Raw genomic sequence first — 17,055 nt, forward strand, 5'->3', positions numbered from 1 at the left:
AATGGTGGACTCAAGGCTAGCTACAAATGATTTCGAAAACTATTGTGGATTAGTGTCCGGATAATTATTATGTGATTCCTCAACTCCACTGCGACAGTAATCTGAATCGAAGTGTAATATGAAGCCATGGGTGAATGTGTGTTTCTGTGGGTCAGATCTATGCTGAGGTAGGAGAAATTAACCATATCAGGCTTATTTTTACTAGTAACGATATAGTTATACATTATTGTATAGTATTATGTTCTGATAACACATGGCCACTTGATATTTTTACATATTTTATCATTATTATATATTTAATTAAATAAGATGTACTTCGTATGCTTCTCAAATATCTAAATGTTATTTTCCCACTCCATTGATCAATACTTTTACCTAAGTGCGCCTCATAAGGTGTATATTTATTTTTCTTTAGTTTTTAAAGCATTGTCCAATTCTGGACGTACCATGAAATAGTCCACACTTTATCTACACATATGTAGAAACATTTTATTAGGTATGGCCCAAAGATCATTGTTGCCATTTTGAAGCCATATTGAATTTTGCGCAGCGCTATCTTCCAAGCTAATTTTCTCAAAAATCAACAGGTCAAGTCGTGCCGAACATTTCTTAAACCGTGCAGTGAAGCTTAGTGAACCATTTAACAGTATAATATGTGTCGGAAGTTACACATAAACAATTTTATAAATGTTTAAGAATCTAAATATTTAAGAAAAAAGTCTTTTTAAAAGGGATTTTGAACACACGTGTCTTGACAGTTAAAAAGCTACACTTTAATACATTATACGTTATGGGTTGAGTTTTTGTTTTAACTTCACTTTATGAACGGATAGGCTAATCGGGACTGGACCTACAGTTTAAAGTGGGATCAGAACCACTATGTTCCTCCACCGGGTATCGAACCCGGGACCCCTTGATGATACGTTATGATTGCGTCTATCATTAAAACGAAAAGCCATGGAAATAACAGTACAGATGATGTTAACATTTTGCACTGATACCTGTAGAAATAATTTCGAAATTAGAGCCTGAAATATTATGGGTGTCTTGCAGCGAAATAAACCATAACAGATTTATTTTTAGCGCCTGGAAGAGAGTACATATCGGACTACTGTCAGTTTTGTCCTATGTGTTGCCAGCAATTGCACTGATAACGTTTAACAGCACGATATGACATTCTATTCATGAACACCATTGCATTTGAGAATTTAATTGAAGTATTTGTATTACAAGTATGACTACTATATGTATTGAAAGAGGCATAAAATCATTGCTGGTAGGGCTATCGGAGATACTTGACTGCAGTAGCCGAAAACTATTAACCCCCCCCCCCCTTCCCGTGTTAATTCACACAGTTTCATCTCTTGACTAGACATCTTATCAAAATTCATCTGTATCGGAATGGTGGACTAAGATATAGTGTGGAATGGAAAAAATATTTTAAATTAGTTTTTAAATATTAAGTTAAAGCTACCATTAAAATTTAGTTTTCAAGAATTTATTTTGCCAAACCTTTCATTTTACTATCTTGATTCATTAAGCTATAAAGAATGCATGAGCAAACAGGATAACAACACATAACAGAGTTTACAACTTCTTTACTCTATCAGCTATTAGCTTCCGCCATCGAATGGGGATTTTCATGGCCAAACCTAGTTGATGGTGGCGCCACTGAAGATACGTCATTCAATCTCCAGGATTTTACAATGGTTCTTATGGAGAAATGGAGCGCTGCGATAGTAAAACTGCTGTAAAAATTGGAAATTGTATTTCCTTAGACATCCGTCAAAACGTATCGCTGTATGCAAAGATATTGAGAGATACAAATGTATATCATTTGCTTGAATGTGCGGCAATCTTTCTAAAACGATCAAACAATAAGAAATCATTTTTATATAAGGCAATACACTCGATGTTCGAAAGACGTGGGTACAAAACTTCAACCCAACTAGCATGTGTAAAAAATAATATTGCGATAAGTGCAACTATTCTCAAGTATTATAAAAATAATCTTGATATTTTATGTAAATAGTACTTTTTTTCTGCATGCTACAAAATCACTAACATTCCACCATCGAATGGGAATTTTCATGGCCAAACCTAGTTGATGGTGGGTGTTATATCAATATATATCACAAAAGAGGCGGTAATGTGTCTGACTACCATGCTAAAGGTCCCGGGTTCGATCCCCGGCCGGTTCAATTCCGGGAACTTTTCTAACGTTGTAAGCGGCCCCGGCGCCCACCCAGCGTCGAATAAAATGGGTACCTGGGAGAAACCCTGGGGGGTAAAGGCGGTCAGGGGCGTGATGCTAATCACATCACCCCTACTCACAACCGGATCAAGAAAGTGTTGGGCGTTACCCCCACACCCCCTATACGCTTTCATGGCGTGGTGCTAAGCACAGGGGTGTACTTTACTTTACTTTTACAAAATCACTAATTTAGTAATAAACTTGATTGCATACTCTGAAGCTATATCTTCTTCAAACTAATTTTTCAACATTGAAATATTAATACTACAAGATACTATAAATATATTTTGGCTGGCCATAATTCACTGAATACAAAGTTCAGTCTATATATTGTGTGTGTGTGTGTGTGTTAATACAGGGTGCTGTCTGTAGGGAATGAGGGGTAAATTCCCTCTCTGATAACTTCATTTTGTAGAGCTAAAAAGAGGCCTTAGTTTCCAAAGTGAACTTGGTCAATGGAGCATCACATATAATTACATGATAATGGATGACCGTAGATCATTACTAAAAAATGCGAACGAATTTCCTTTAGAGTTATTGACTCCAAAACTCTCTGGAACCTTCAACATCGAAATAGAGAAATATACATAGCCTAAGTCTACACTCGCAGTGTCTTTGTGGTATGGTATTGAAATAATTGAAAATTTGTGATTATTATAACGACTAAAAGTAAATTTGTCAATCATGCATTAGGCAGAGTACTTAACATTCAGTCTCCTTAATTTCAAAATTTGTGTTTATTGCACCTAATTTTAGTTTCGTTGTTTCACACATGAACACAATTTTATTCTGATTATATATGTATAACAGAAGGTTCCAAATACAGCATTAGCCATTTTACATTGGAATGTACTAACAACAGAAAATAACAACAAAACTAAAATTACATGCGGGAAAGTGAGTTACATATTTTTATGCAGCCTTCTAAAACTTGTCTGATTTTTTTAAAAAATAACTGTTTGTTTTGGCCCATTATTATGTTAGCTGGGTAGTCTGTGAAACTAGGAACGCTGGATGAGGCATAATCTAAGCATCTGACAAGAGAAGAGTTGATTGCTTTGGGTGGTGCGAGGCGACATTCGAAAGTGAATTTTCTGGATAAGGCGATCAATTCTGATGTCGCCATTAGCTATTTCATGCAGAAATATATGGTTGGTCTGCCAGTTCTCTCTTTCATGAGGAGTGTGGATATTTAACATTTTCAGAGGGATACCTTTGTAGATGGCATTTAGTGACGAACAATGAAAGGGATGAAATTTTTATTTTCATTACATTATTTTTTGTATTAATTTGAATTCTCGCATAAGTTTATTGAATTGATATATTCACCAAAAAAGACAGAATACTTTCGCAAAACCATATTTCATGGGTCTTATGTAAACCACTGCACTTCTTCCTGTTTTTTCTTGTTTCGAGCACCATGACGTACCGTACATTCTGATATCTTGGGTCGCAACCAGGTTTTCATCCTTTGCAATGTTCTGAAGGACTTACAATCGTGCTCTGTGTGTCCCGTCTTGTCAGGAAAATGTGCGAGCCCCAACATTGTCTGTTTTCCTATCTAAATTCATTATTTTCTTTATATGCTATACCACAATTCAGCCCCATTTTAAAACTTGTGTGAAAATTTCTATGGATATGGTGTTGCACTAGGACACTCATCGAAAAGTTCGCACCTAGCTTAAGGTGCTCGTCCCTGGTTCCTCTCTCTCTCTTACTCCCCCTCTCTCTCTCTCTCTCTCTCTCTCCTCTCTCTCTCTGTCATTGATTTTGAATAGCAGAAAATATACTGTAGGTAACTTTTTATGTGTAGTGTGCAATATGGAATATAGATTGTAATGTATGAGTGACATTTCGTAATACGTTAATCTGCAAAGGTGACAAGGGCTCCTACTACACCCATCCTGGCTATAACCATCCAAAGTGTATTTTTTTTACTACTTTCGAGGTTCGAGAGTGCTGCAAACAGTTACAAAACATGATAAATTTACTGCATTTTATCATGTCCTAAAATTGTATTTTATAAAGCTATTATTTGAAGAAATAACCGCTCCCTCCTTTACTTACAATAATCTATTAAACCAAGGAAGCCGAGCACAACTTCTTTCAACTATTTGAGCATTCAACGTGGGGCTCCTTGAGGAAACGCATCAAACCTGCGCCCACTCGCTTGTATTTTAGGTAAATGGAGGAGAGAGAGGAAAGAGGGACTTCATTCAGGAAACGCACAAAATTGAGGAAATTGACTGTAATTTGTTCTCTGTTACAAGAGCGTACAGGCAACGACGGAAAGAAATTGATGGCTAAGAAATTGGCATTTCCTTTGTGCTTCGAGAGCAGAAAAAAGTAGGCACAGATTTTATCAAGGCTGCACGAACTCTGTAAATCAATATCTTGAAAATGTGGTGAAAAATTGTGGTTATTTAGCAACTTGATATGCACTGTCAAGAGCCGCAGAGAAAATTAACTTTCTGACGTCCTCAACTCGAAGGTTGATTGTCGCAGTATCTGTTACTATCTAGGACGAGTAAAACGCCCTACAAACTGTATATTTTCGCATGTCTATGTGACCATTTCAATGTAAGTACTCCAAAAATATTAATTTGTGAATATAGCATATGAGATTATTATAATTGATCTTTTTAATATACTTTAAATATTTTTCTATTTTTTTTAAAAAAAGAAAAGAGTTCCCGTTATTTTCGTTTATAAAATGTATGTAGTAAAAACGATAAACTAGAAGAAATTTTACAAACATAACACAAATTTATTTTTATTTGTTCAAACTACTCCAACATTTTAAATAATGGTTACAATTAAAAATTATAATTTAGAACTTAATTTTGATTCACATCAATGCACATTCACGCTATTCACGCCATAACACGTTGTTTTGTGAAGTAATGTAATGTTGTATTATCCATGAATATTCTCATTGCTCTCTCTTAGGCGCTATGTATTTGTATTGAAGTTCTCGTAGTTCATTGCCGAGGATACCAAAATTTTCACATATATATTCAGCCCACACACATTCACATTGAATTTGTTAAATTGCGTCACACTCTATTTTCATAAACCTTGCTCAAAGCATCTGTACAAAGGATGACGTCAACACTAGTTGTCTTTTACATCCTGTCCAAAGCGAGCAAATTTTACTGTCAGATCAATAGTGTTGGCCTATCTGATACGCGATAACATCAAAAACAAGTCTAGCTTACATAGCACAATCAATATTGATGTAAAAATAACGCTGAAATGCGGTTTGCTAAAAGTTCAGGAAAAGACCCATCAGCAAGCTGTATTTTCTTTTCTGACTACGTTACTTTACTCTCTCTATCAATAATGACCGAGACACTTAGGAAATTTTACTCCATTCTAAGTTAGAAAATTCCGTTTTTTTTTAAGTTTGTAGGTTTTATACAGCCGTTGGTAATACATGTTTCGCGAAAACATGCATGTGACGTGCGGTGGATAACAAGAATGTGTCGAAATTTGCGTTAAGTCAACATGTTATGCTCAGATAGGCCAAGCGGGATTGGACCTACAGTTTCAAAGGAGATCAGAACCACTGTGCATTTTTTAAAAATTCTTGCCAAATTTAAATTTCCAAAATGGATGAGGAAAAAATATATAGGATTTGCTTAAGGCAGCCTTGGTAGCAGTGAACAGTGCCAGAAGACTTAAATGCCCACTATGAGCAGTTTGGAATCAAAGTAAATGGGAGGAAACCTAGGAAAATTAACGTGACAATACGAGGCCAAAGTTTTGAGCAGGTTGTCAGCCTCAGATATCTAGGATGTATCATAAGGAGTGGCATTAGCTGCAGTCAAAGTCAAAGTGAGAATAGAAATGGCAAAGGAAGCCTTTAATAGAAGTGTGTGTTGTGGACCTTTGGACAAACAATTTGAGAGAAATATTAATGAAGTGTTTTGTGTGGTGTGTAGCGTTGTATCGCGCAGAAACCTGGACCTTACGAAGAAGTGAGGAAAAGCTACTAGAAGCTTTAGAAATACGGCTATACGAAGAATATAGCGTGTGAAATTGACAGAAAAAATAAGAAACAAGACTGTTTGAAAGAGTAAGTGAAAAGAGCAATGCTGGAGGTGATCAAGAGAAGAAAAATAAATGGGCAGGGACACTGGCTAGAAGGAACTGCCTGCTGAAAGACACACTGGAGGGAATGGGTAATGGAGAAAGCATCCGGGGAAGAATATATAAGTGGATCCTACGCTGACATGAAGCGTAAGGCGCAAGATCGGAAAGCCTGGAGGTAACAGTGGAAAACCTGCCTGTTAAGACAAAGAACGATTAATGAATGAAAATGACTACAATAGCTTTGTATGTTAAGTAGAAGGCCTACAGATCTTCAGTTTGTGAGCTTACATGACGCGATTATCCTTGTGTGTGAATTAACTGGGATTTCCCTCCAATAGACCCAAGCACCCTTGACAGGAATGATGATATCCCTTCCCCCAACAACAGATAAATATTGGCATATGTAACAAAAGATGTTTCCTAGATGAAAAATTGCTTATGAAGTACATTGATTTTCGTACTTTCAAATGTAGTCATAAGTACAACCACTGAACTATTCTGAAACTCGTAGTATATACCCAGCGTATTAATTAAGAAATACATAATATTTAATGCGTTTATTGTTGTCTAAAATTAGTAAAGGGAATAAATTTAATCGGAGGCTTAGTTTCGTTATTCACAAACGCTTGCACGGGAAGAAGTTGATGAAGTCCAGGAATTTTAAATTGTAATCGCATAAAAGTAGCTAACTTTCTTGTGTATCGATACTTCCAGAAGTTTACAAAATGCAATAATAAAACATGAGAAATATAAAATTTAATAGTCAGTCGTGGACGAGTGGATGCTTTGTAAGGACAGGTGTGAAAAAATGAATGCTTTGTTTGGAATTCATTGATTATCTTAATATTTTCCTCTAGTCGTCATTTCTACTACTACTGATCATTTTTCCAATTCATAATGAGAATTCATTTCGTAGCATCTCCAAAAACAAACAAGAAAAAATAACTGGTGCACTGCCAAATCTTCAAGGTTTTATTATATTTATTTATTTAATTGCACCTTCCCACCCTTTTTGAATGGCAGATCAGGAGCGGTATTAGTATTTCGGAAGCTAACTGTAAAGTATGTTATACAATCGGTAAATAATTTTTACACCTAATTTTACCAATTCTCTAGAAAAGTTGTAAACAGTTTGTAGGGTAATACTTTACACTGAATAAAATTCTGTTGTTCTTCTGTATACTATTTTTCTGAAGTTTCACCAGAGTTTGTTGTTTCCCTATGCGAACGTGGCGCTTATTGCTAATAGCTCGGAAATTGTTTTGTGTTATTTACTTTATACGTTGTACGTAAAACTTTCACCTTTTACTCGGGTTGTAACGTATCACATTACATTTGTAAGTCTATTCGTGTGAAACAGCTCTTCTCTTTGTCAGAAATTAGTTTTAAGTCCAATCTATGCTCAGATAGGCTAATCGGGACCGAACCTACAGTTGAAAGGGAAATCCGAACTACTATGGAATTTACCACCACCGTGAATTGAACCAGGAACCCCTTGAATACAAGGCGAGAGCGTTACTACGTCATCGGAGAGGCCCACTACTTCTCTTTGGTTCTTCGTTCAAGCTGCAAGACATTATTTCAATTATATTACAAGCACACCGATCCGATGCACTACACAGTAATCAATATTCAAATATGGTTACTGATACCTCACATACTTCAGTCTTGTTTAATCAAAACGCACGGTTGTCAAGTGGGCACATGGTTGCTAACTGCGCGTATTTTAGTGCAGAAACCCTGTATGTTCCGACACTTGAGGAGTTTCTGCAACAAATATGTTATTTAACAGATGGGGCGAGTGTTAGAGAAGGCAGACATAATTAATTACCGCACTAGAACATGTATCTACCCACATTCAGCATCAGGGGCACCGACTTGTCAAAATTACTGAAATAAATGAATGAATGAATGACTCGCTCCCTCATTTTTTTTTAAAAAAATAAAAATTACGTCTTCGTATAGCAGTTTTTAAGCAGCTATTATATTCCTCATGCAAATGAAATGTAACATGAAAAACGTTTAGAAAATGTTTCAAAGTCTCTTTGTCTTTTGTGTCTGCTCATTTCTTTTTTAGATAACATTTTTATTTAATTTACATTAAGAGGCCAACATAACAGTTTTATGTTGGCCTCTGTAGCCGAGTGTGTTGGGTCGTTGGGTGGTCTACTCAACTCGCTTTGATCCAGAGGTCTCGGGTTCGAGTTCCGGCGAGGGCATGGGTGTGTTTTAATGTCCGCAACAAATTTGTGAAGAAAGTACATGTGACGGCTGCAAATAACCTTAGTGTTGACGTACCCATAAAAATAACGAATATTTATAATTAACAGTTTTATTTCATTATTTACATAAATGCTAACACAAATCGCAGGAAAATAGTTTTACTTTTTGGTTCTTGCTACAATATTTTACTTTTTAAATTTAATTTTGCAATAATAAAAAAACACATAGCACGCCGTGCTTTAGCAATAATGTCTTTGAGTATAGCCGTTCCCGCTTTCGCAATACAGACATTTCATAAGCTTTCCTTGCGTACTTTACTGCAAGCCAGTGTTAAATAAACTCAAAGACTTTAGAATTATTTTCCCCTTATTCTTTGGACTAGAGGAAGAGATTTCGAGGATAACTAAATATCGTACATATAAATATTGCCTGAAAGTCGTGTTTACGACCTCAAATTGTTCAGAATTCACTAAACAACATACTGGTATAATTGTCATATCACCTCGTTATTTTGAAACTCTTTTTAGTAAAAATGTTAACAATACTCATATATATACTTAGTATGTAGTAATAAGTCATGTGTTTTGCTGTCTCCGGTCATAGCCCCCCCCCCCACAAAGTTGATGGTTTAGCGGTCTCAACCCCCCAAAGTTGATGGTCTAGAACATTTCAAATGTGTACATACCATGTTGCACAATTCAGAGTAAACTTTACAAGAGAAGCAAAATAATACATTAGATCTTCTTAAGCAAAATTATTTGAGGGGCTCTGCCCCCACATCATTAACATTGGGGAGGCTCGAGCCCCTCCAAGCTCCATGGAGTCGGCGCCTATGTTCAGCATGAATATAGAAATAACTCACAATTCACGTTAGTAATCCAAAATGTTTAATAGAAAATCCTCCACAGATAGCAACTTGCTTCAAAACACAATGACGCATGGAAGTCACGTTCATTTCAAACCTGGATTACATGCATATTACTTTGTTCCCGTTTATAGGTTGGGACTGGGTGTTGTAAGACTTCTATTAAGTTTTTGACTCGAAAACGTATATTGATGTACGTATTTTTATCCGTCAGTTTATTCTTAATTTTTTTACAGTGAATATTATGATGATATTCATTGGCTGCACTATGGAATGGCACTTGATGGAAGAAATTGAAGGGTGTGACACCCAATAATTTAATTGAGAAAATGCGTAATATTGTGCGAATTTCGACACTTAACTCATTTTATTGAGGCCTGTTAAGCGTTTTGGCCACGCATCACTCAACGACAATGACACCTTCCAGACCTTGCTCGGGTTTTAAAAGACTAAAGTTCCATGTAGTTTCATTTGGGTTGATTTGTTGCGAATAAAATTCGGATCTTATAAATACTATATCCGACTCAATTTCCAACGCTTGTAAGGTCATGTAGATCAATTTGCAATTCCTCTAGGAATTAACGAATACACCAAACCAACCTAGAACGCTATTATCAGACTGGAGCTTCGAGTTTTATTGTTCCCGTTGATGCGAACAATCAGTGTTGTGCTTGGTGGGAGGTTGTAATCCCATTGTGCTAAATTTTCCAGAATAAAATTACTAAAAAGAGGCATTATTTCCGGAAGTCCTGTATACATCAGGTCGGGACAATGATTTGTATTTTTCAATCACGAATTTTTTGACTAGACTTTTTTTAACGGGTACTTTTCCTTCATTCAAGTTCTTCAATCGATTTGTTAGTACTTGGAATTTTTCATACCATCTTCCACAGCCCGGTACTTAGATTAAGTTCCGAAGCCGAATTGCCTGCGAATACGTCCCTACACTCAGTCTACGGAATTTGTGGAGATAGACCGCGCATAACGGAAGAGAAGGGAGAAGGCAAGTGGGCGGAACGAAGCAGTGCGCGCTGCTGTAAACGGCTGGTAGCTGCAGCAGCGTTTTTTCCTCCACGCACACACGTTCAATACTCGAGCCCTCTCAAGTACTACTTGCGCAGAGGCTTATTTTCGTTCCCTTGCTCTAGAGATTCCCGGGACAGCTTGCAGTAAGGCAATAATATCTCTGTTCGTACTATCGTAAGTTCCTAATTAATTTCCATCGCTGTCATTAGCATACAGATGTAAAGAAGCAAAGTAAAATATAAAGTAAAAATCTATTCAAGAATGGCAAGGTGATCATATAGTGATTAAGGTCGTATCTTGTAATCAGTGGTCTCGGGTTCGATTTTCTGATGCCCTCAACCCATCTGAAGACCTTTCCAGTATCTCAGTGGTTTAGCCCATCGTCTAAATGCGATTCCATGGTTATGTAATGTTGAAAATGATACTTTGGCTCCCAAACGGAGTCTGTCTAATGCCTATACGTAAATTGTTAGCGTACTAGATCCAAATATATGCATACCATCCGCACACACCTTTTCTCGTGTTTCGTGTGTCACTCATATGGAATATTGTCTTTTGGGACAAAAGGCACTCATCGTTGCAGAATATCAATATCGTCTGGAATTGAGGTCACACATTACGTATTCACAAGCTTATCAATCACGCTAAGGTGGTTGTTATTTCATAACAAATGGTAGCTAAATTGCAGTTGATAAACAATGGAAAGGTAATCGAAGGAATCTGGTAGGAGATGGTCGGTTTTACTTAACGTTGTGCATTGTAGGAGGAGTTATATCGAGTCACACTTTTAACTTCTTCCACAGTTGATATTATGTGATGAGCACCATGCTCCGGTCTCCTCTAGATCCCGCCAGTTTCGCACCCATTGGTGAAAGATGGGGTGAGCTCAAGAGAACTTTATGTAAGAACATCGGGAGGACAATTTATTTAGAGGGAATCGAACCCATCTCTGCCGTATGGCAATCAGACACCTATCTACTAGACCACCACTACTGCTTCATCCGTTCCTATTAATTCTATCCTACTAATTCATGAGTTTAAATTTACATATTTTAATTACAGTTAGATTAGTCAGTAGAGAAACTTCGTTTACGCTCAGAGAATAGTTTACATGTTACTGATTTATTGGCCAGTAATTTACGAAATACTGAAAAATAATTCTACTATACTCTGTCCCAGCTAACTGTAGAGCAGGCAAACGAAATCAAGTCTCTGCGCATGTGGTGACGGGAAGCGGCTCCACCAATGAAGACGTGAGAGGAACGGAATTGCGTGGGTGTGGGGGAAAGCGACTGCCTTCCCTTCAATTCCCCTCGCTTCTCTGACGCTACGCGCGGCGTTGCTCCACAGTTAGCTTGGACAGGGTATACGTCAGAAATAATTGCACAAGATCAATAGTAATACCACGTGCTTGGTCCTTTCACATGGGCGTATATATAGCTCACGTAAGGGGGGGGGGAGGTTCAACTTTTGGTTCAATTAGGGTTCCTAAATTTAAGTGAAAATCTGGGACACTACTGACCGGTAGCTTGTTAGGGAGCAGGGGGTGGGGGCTGGGTCAGATAAAGTTGTATGTATGTACAGTGTCTCTCAAAAGTTTTAGGACAACGACATTTTAAACTAGGCAACCCAATTTACACAAGGCGTTGCTGGGTTGCGTGTAGAGTTAGGTTCAATTTCAGGGTTGCCACATGCACAATAGATATTTATAAAATACGCGAAAAAATAAAAACAAGTATTATTGTATAAAATTATTAAAAATATCACTATTATATCGCAATTGACAAAATTTATTCTCAAAGAAAAAAAACAGGTTTTCTGGTATTTCATCGCTGATGAGTCTACAGAAAGGAAAACAGGTGAGAGAAAACGAGAGGTGACAAAGGAGAGCAGAAAGAGAAAGCGAAAGGAGAAGAGGAAAAGTAGAGGAGAGAAGAAAGAGAGGAGAGAAGAGGAGATTGGAAGAAGATTCTAGGAGAGATGAGGAAAATGGAGCAAAGAAGAGAAAAGAGGAGAAAAACGAGATGAGAGAAGAGGAGACGAGAAGAGGGGAGTGGAGAGTAGAGTAATGGAGAGAAAAAGAGAAGAATGAAAAGAAGAGGAGAAGAGTGAAGTGGAGTCGGAAATCTAAGACAGGAAAGGAGATACGAGGAGTGGGGATGAGTGGGATGGAGATAAGATACAAGAAAAGTAGGGAAGACGATATGAGATAAAAGCAGAGCAGAAGGAGGGGAGAGAAGAAGGAGAAGAGAAGAACAGAAGGGACTGAAGAGAAGAGGTAGTTTCAGAAAATATCGTCTCAGCGTCAAGAATTGATGCTTTGGTTAAATTATCGACATGAAACATTCAATAACATTTTGAAATGTATTGGAGAATGTATTAGATCGGTTCGAAATGCCTTTTGGGTTCTTTCAGAGCAAGATAAAATCTTCCATGTAAGATCTTTGATTTTACCTGCGATTATACCACTAAAAACATGAATGTAATTTTAATATTTATAAGAATTCTCCAATGTTTGTCCACTTCTCCGTTGAAATGGAGATTTTGTAATTTAATATTTCCCCTTCCCCCATCGTTAATTCCAAACTGAATCATTCCGTTTCACACGGACAATGAACACAATGGGATAGGTCTAAAACTTACGAAAATTTTCTGCCACTGGAAGGGTTTGAACCTACGACCATTAGATTAACAGTCCTGAACGGTAAACACTACCCCACAAGCCTTCGCTCCTGAAAGTAAGTAGAAGGAGCTGACCAATGTGAAATGTAGATGCAACTCTCCTCCTACATGTAATGTGCAAACAATACTTGTTTGTAACAAAGAAAACGAAGGTAGTACGACTCGGTGAAAACATTTAATGGAGAATTGCACATGATGAGAACTTTTCATTCGATATTTGCGGAGGTATCCTTCCATTGAACTAGAGTGGGAAAAGGGGTAAAATTAGTATGTAATGAATTGACACAAATATAAATAGTTATTTCATTAATATTTGTCAATGTCTTTGAAGCAGTACACAATTAGCGTTAGAGTATCATAATTCACGATCTTATACATGAAAATATCCCTTTGAACGCGTGTCAATTCATTTATTTGTTTATTTTTTTATAAATTCCATATGCAGAACAATGTAGTCACTATACACTGCTATTACAAATAATGTTACCATGCTTTTGTTTATAATAAAAGGAGAATTAAAAAAAGAAAACCTTCTAAGGAGGATCGAACCTGGGATCTCTAGCAGTCCAACCGAGAACTCTAACCACTACACCACGCCCTTACCTTCGATTGAAACAACAATTTTTAAATATTCTGTCCCTCCAATATTGTAAATCTCGTTGGGTATACGTGTAGTTGAACTTTTACTTTAATTTTGGATTGCTTTCTTGTAGTATAGCAGATATCTTCGAGAAATTATTTTCGAAGTGATGAAGAAAAACGAGAATTTTGGTACGTAGTTGTGAAAATGCGAGTTATATCTTCAAATTTGTTATTGTGATTAGACATTATTAATGGAAAATATCTAGAGGCTTGAACATTGCATGACGATATTCTTTTCCTGTGATACTACAACAGACGAAATGCTTGTTTACTGACGCAAGTCTCGTGTTCAGAACAGTCTTATGAAATGTATTTGATCTTTGTGTAAGGTAACACGAATTAATTACTCCGTTTGCGAACTACCAAATCTGCGCAACGTTAGACGTAAACAGGCGGAAAATTTTATTCATAAAATCATTTCACATTTGACAGTATTCATCAAGAGAGACTCGTGGGACACTGTGTTAAGGTGCTGGAGGAAATCCTTCTTATTTTTCTTCCTGGAAGAACAACAATTTTTAAAGTAGAGCAACAGTCGTTCCGCCCTTTCTTATTTCTTTTAAATTCTTCCACATTCCTTTAATTGGGTTAAAAATAAATAAAAATATGGCTTGCATTTCTGTCATTGGCGTAGACCAGGCCCGTACGCAGGATTTCTTTGAGGAAGGGGCCAGACCCAAATTTATATATATATAAGAGAGAGAGAGAGAGACAGATATTACAAAATAGTTCAAATAGTGCAAGCGCCATTGAAAAGTCATGATAATTCTATGTTTAGAAAATAATATATTTATAAATTAAATGTTGCGTACTAGGAATTATTATTACAATAAAGAACATGTCTAATTGTGAGTTAAAAAAAACAATAATAAAGAGACATCTCGCATCACGATTGCAGTTCGAAAAAGTCGGGACAGGGATTGAAAGTAACACACTGTCCTGACTAAATTGGTAAATCGGACGTTTCCTAGCCTTGCATTAAAAAACTAAAACCATCCAATATTGCACCCTGAATACTTTTGCGCAAGAAACAGATTCATTTATGTAAGAACAAAATTGAAATTTTTACACATTTCTAAAATCGACGATGTTATTTTCGTAGTTACTGGTAGGTTCACATTTAATTATTTCAGGGTTCGAGGGGGCATGGACCCCATGCACCCCCTCCCCTGGGTACTGGCCTGACGTAGACAGTGCGAGAGAAATTTTGGAGAATCTTTCTATTAAATTTATTGTTTACATCCACCTTATGCTCAGATAGGTTTAGTGACAATCGTGAACTTTTCGTTTAATAGATAATATTTGGTTTTAAACGACGGAAGAACATTGGCCGAATTTCCTTTCTTGCTCTTTTGAGAGAATATATACTTCTACAATAACAATCGCGTTCGGAAACGGTGAAAAAAAATGACTTGGTTTTCAAAGGCAGACAAGCTTGGTATCGTAGCTTGCTCGCGTTCAAAGGGACTCACGCTATTCAAGGCCGCTTCTTATCGCAAACCACTGTCGATGCAGTGTCTGCACCCAGCAAGTTACAAGTGACCAGAGTCGAATTTTAAAGAGAATCTGAAGAATGGTAGATTTCAAGTTGGGCACTAGCTCAACATGAAATAGTTTAAGTGATAATGTCTGACAAACAAGAAACCTTATTGAATAAGTATCGGGATAGTAATATGAGTATCCGCTCCTTTTTAACAGTGTAAGCTCGAAGACAATCTGTATTCCATTTGTTTATATTGGCAACTTAGTCAACCGGAGGTTATTATAAGGAACTATTTCGTAGATGTTCATGTAACCGTTATAAAAATACAAATAAAATATATTCACAAGCTTAGATATACTAACAACGAAGAAATAAATTCAGAGTTAAATTTCAAATGCATGTGTATAGAGTAATTCTAGAAGTACAGAGCTATATCAGAGTGTTAAACATCTTTTGACAGGATAACGTTTACAATATTGACGCGACAGAATAATTAAGAACTGTTGCTCCAAAGGAAACAAAGGGCGTAGTGTATTGGTTAGAGTTCTTGAAAGCATTGATTGCGGTCCCAGGTTCGATCCTCCATACTAGGTATTCTTTTCTTTCTTTTTTTTAAATCCCTTTCTATCAAACAAGAGCATGGTAACATTATTTGTAATAGTAGTGTATAGTGGCTACATTGTTCTGCATATGGAATTTATAAAAAAATAAACAAATAAATGAATTGACACGCGTTCAAAGGGATATTTTCATGTATAAGATCGTGAATTATGATACTCTAACGCTAATTGTGTACTGCTTCAAAGACATTGACAAATATTAATGAAATAACTATTTATATTTGTGTCAATTCATTACATACTAATTTTACCCCTTTTCCCACTCTAGTTCAATGGAAGGATACCTCCGCAAATATCGAATGAAAAGTTCTCATCATGTGCAATTCTCCATTAAATGTTTTCACCGAGTCGTACTACCTTCGTTTTCTTTGTTACAAACAAGTATTGTTTGCACATTACATGTAGGAGGAGAGTTGCATCTACATTTCACATTGGTCAGCTCCTTCTACTTACTTTCAGGAGCGAAGGCTTGTGGGGTAGTGTTTACCGTTCAGGACTGTTAATCTAATGGTCGTAGGTTCAAACCCTTCCAGTGGCAGAAAATTTTCGTAAGTTTTAGACCTATCCCATTGTGTTCATTGTCCGTGTGAAACGGAATGATTCAGTTTGGAATTAACGATGGGGGAAGGGGAAATATTAAATTACAAAATCTCCATTTCAACGGAGAAGTGGACAAACATTGGAGAATTCTTATAAATATTAAAATTACATTCATGTTTTTAGTGGTATAATCGCAGGTAAAATCAAAGATCTTACATGGAAGATTTTATCTTGCTCTGAAAGAACCCAAAAGGCATTTCGAACCGATCTAATACATTCTCCAATACATTTCAAAATGTTATTGAATGTTTCATGTCGATAATTTAACCAAAGCATCAATTCTTGACGCTGAGACGATATTTTCTGAAACTACCTCTTCTCTTCAGTCCCTTCTGTTCTTCTCTTCTCCTTCTTCTCTCCCCTCCTTCTGCTCTGCTTTTATCTCATATCGTCTTCCCTACTTTTCTTGTATCTTATCTCCATCCCACTCATCCCCACTCCTCGTATCTCCTTTCCTGTCTTAGATTTCCGACTCCACTTCACTCTTCTCCTCTTCTTTTCATTCTTCTCTTTTTCTCTCCATTACTCTACTCTCCACTCCCCTCTTCTCGTCTCCTCTTCTCTC

General features: G+C 36.8%; 1 protein-coding gene across 5 annotated transcripts in view; it reads left to right on the plus strand.

Annotated features, from left to right (window-relative positions):
- The window catches only part of Slob (Slowpoke binding protein), a 395,646-nt gene that overhangs the window by 311,602 nt on the left and 66,989 nt on the right, over positions 1 to 17,055 (plus strand). Inside the window, exon 1 of one of the 5 annotated variants that reach the window (XM_083117205.1) lies at positions 93 to 167. The exons of the other annotated variants lie outside the window; for them this stretch is intronic. Coding sequence (XP_082973331.1) covers positions 127 to 167 — 41 coding nt within the window. The 5' untranslated portion in view covers positions 93 to 126. Of the gene's footprint in view, positions 1 to 92; positions 168 to 17,055 lie in introns of those variants that run through there. 5 annotated transcript variants of the gene reach the window in all.

Source organism: Lepisma saccharinum, chromosome 2 (genome assembly GCF_977018435.1).
Source record: "Lepisma saccharinum chromosome 2, izLepSacc3.1, whole genome shotgun sequence".
Taxonomy (NCBI): Eukaryota; Metazoa; Arthropoda; class Insecta; order Zygentoma; family Lepismatidae; genus Lepisma; species Lepisma saccharinum.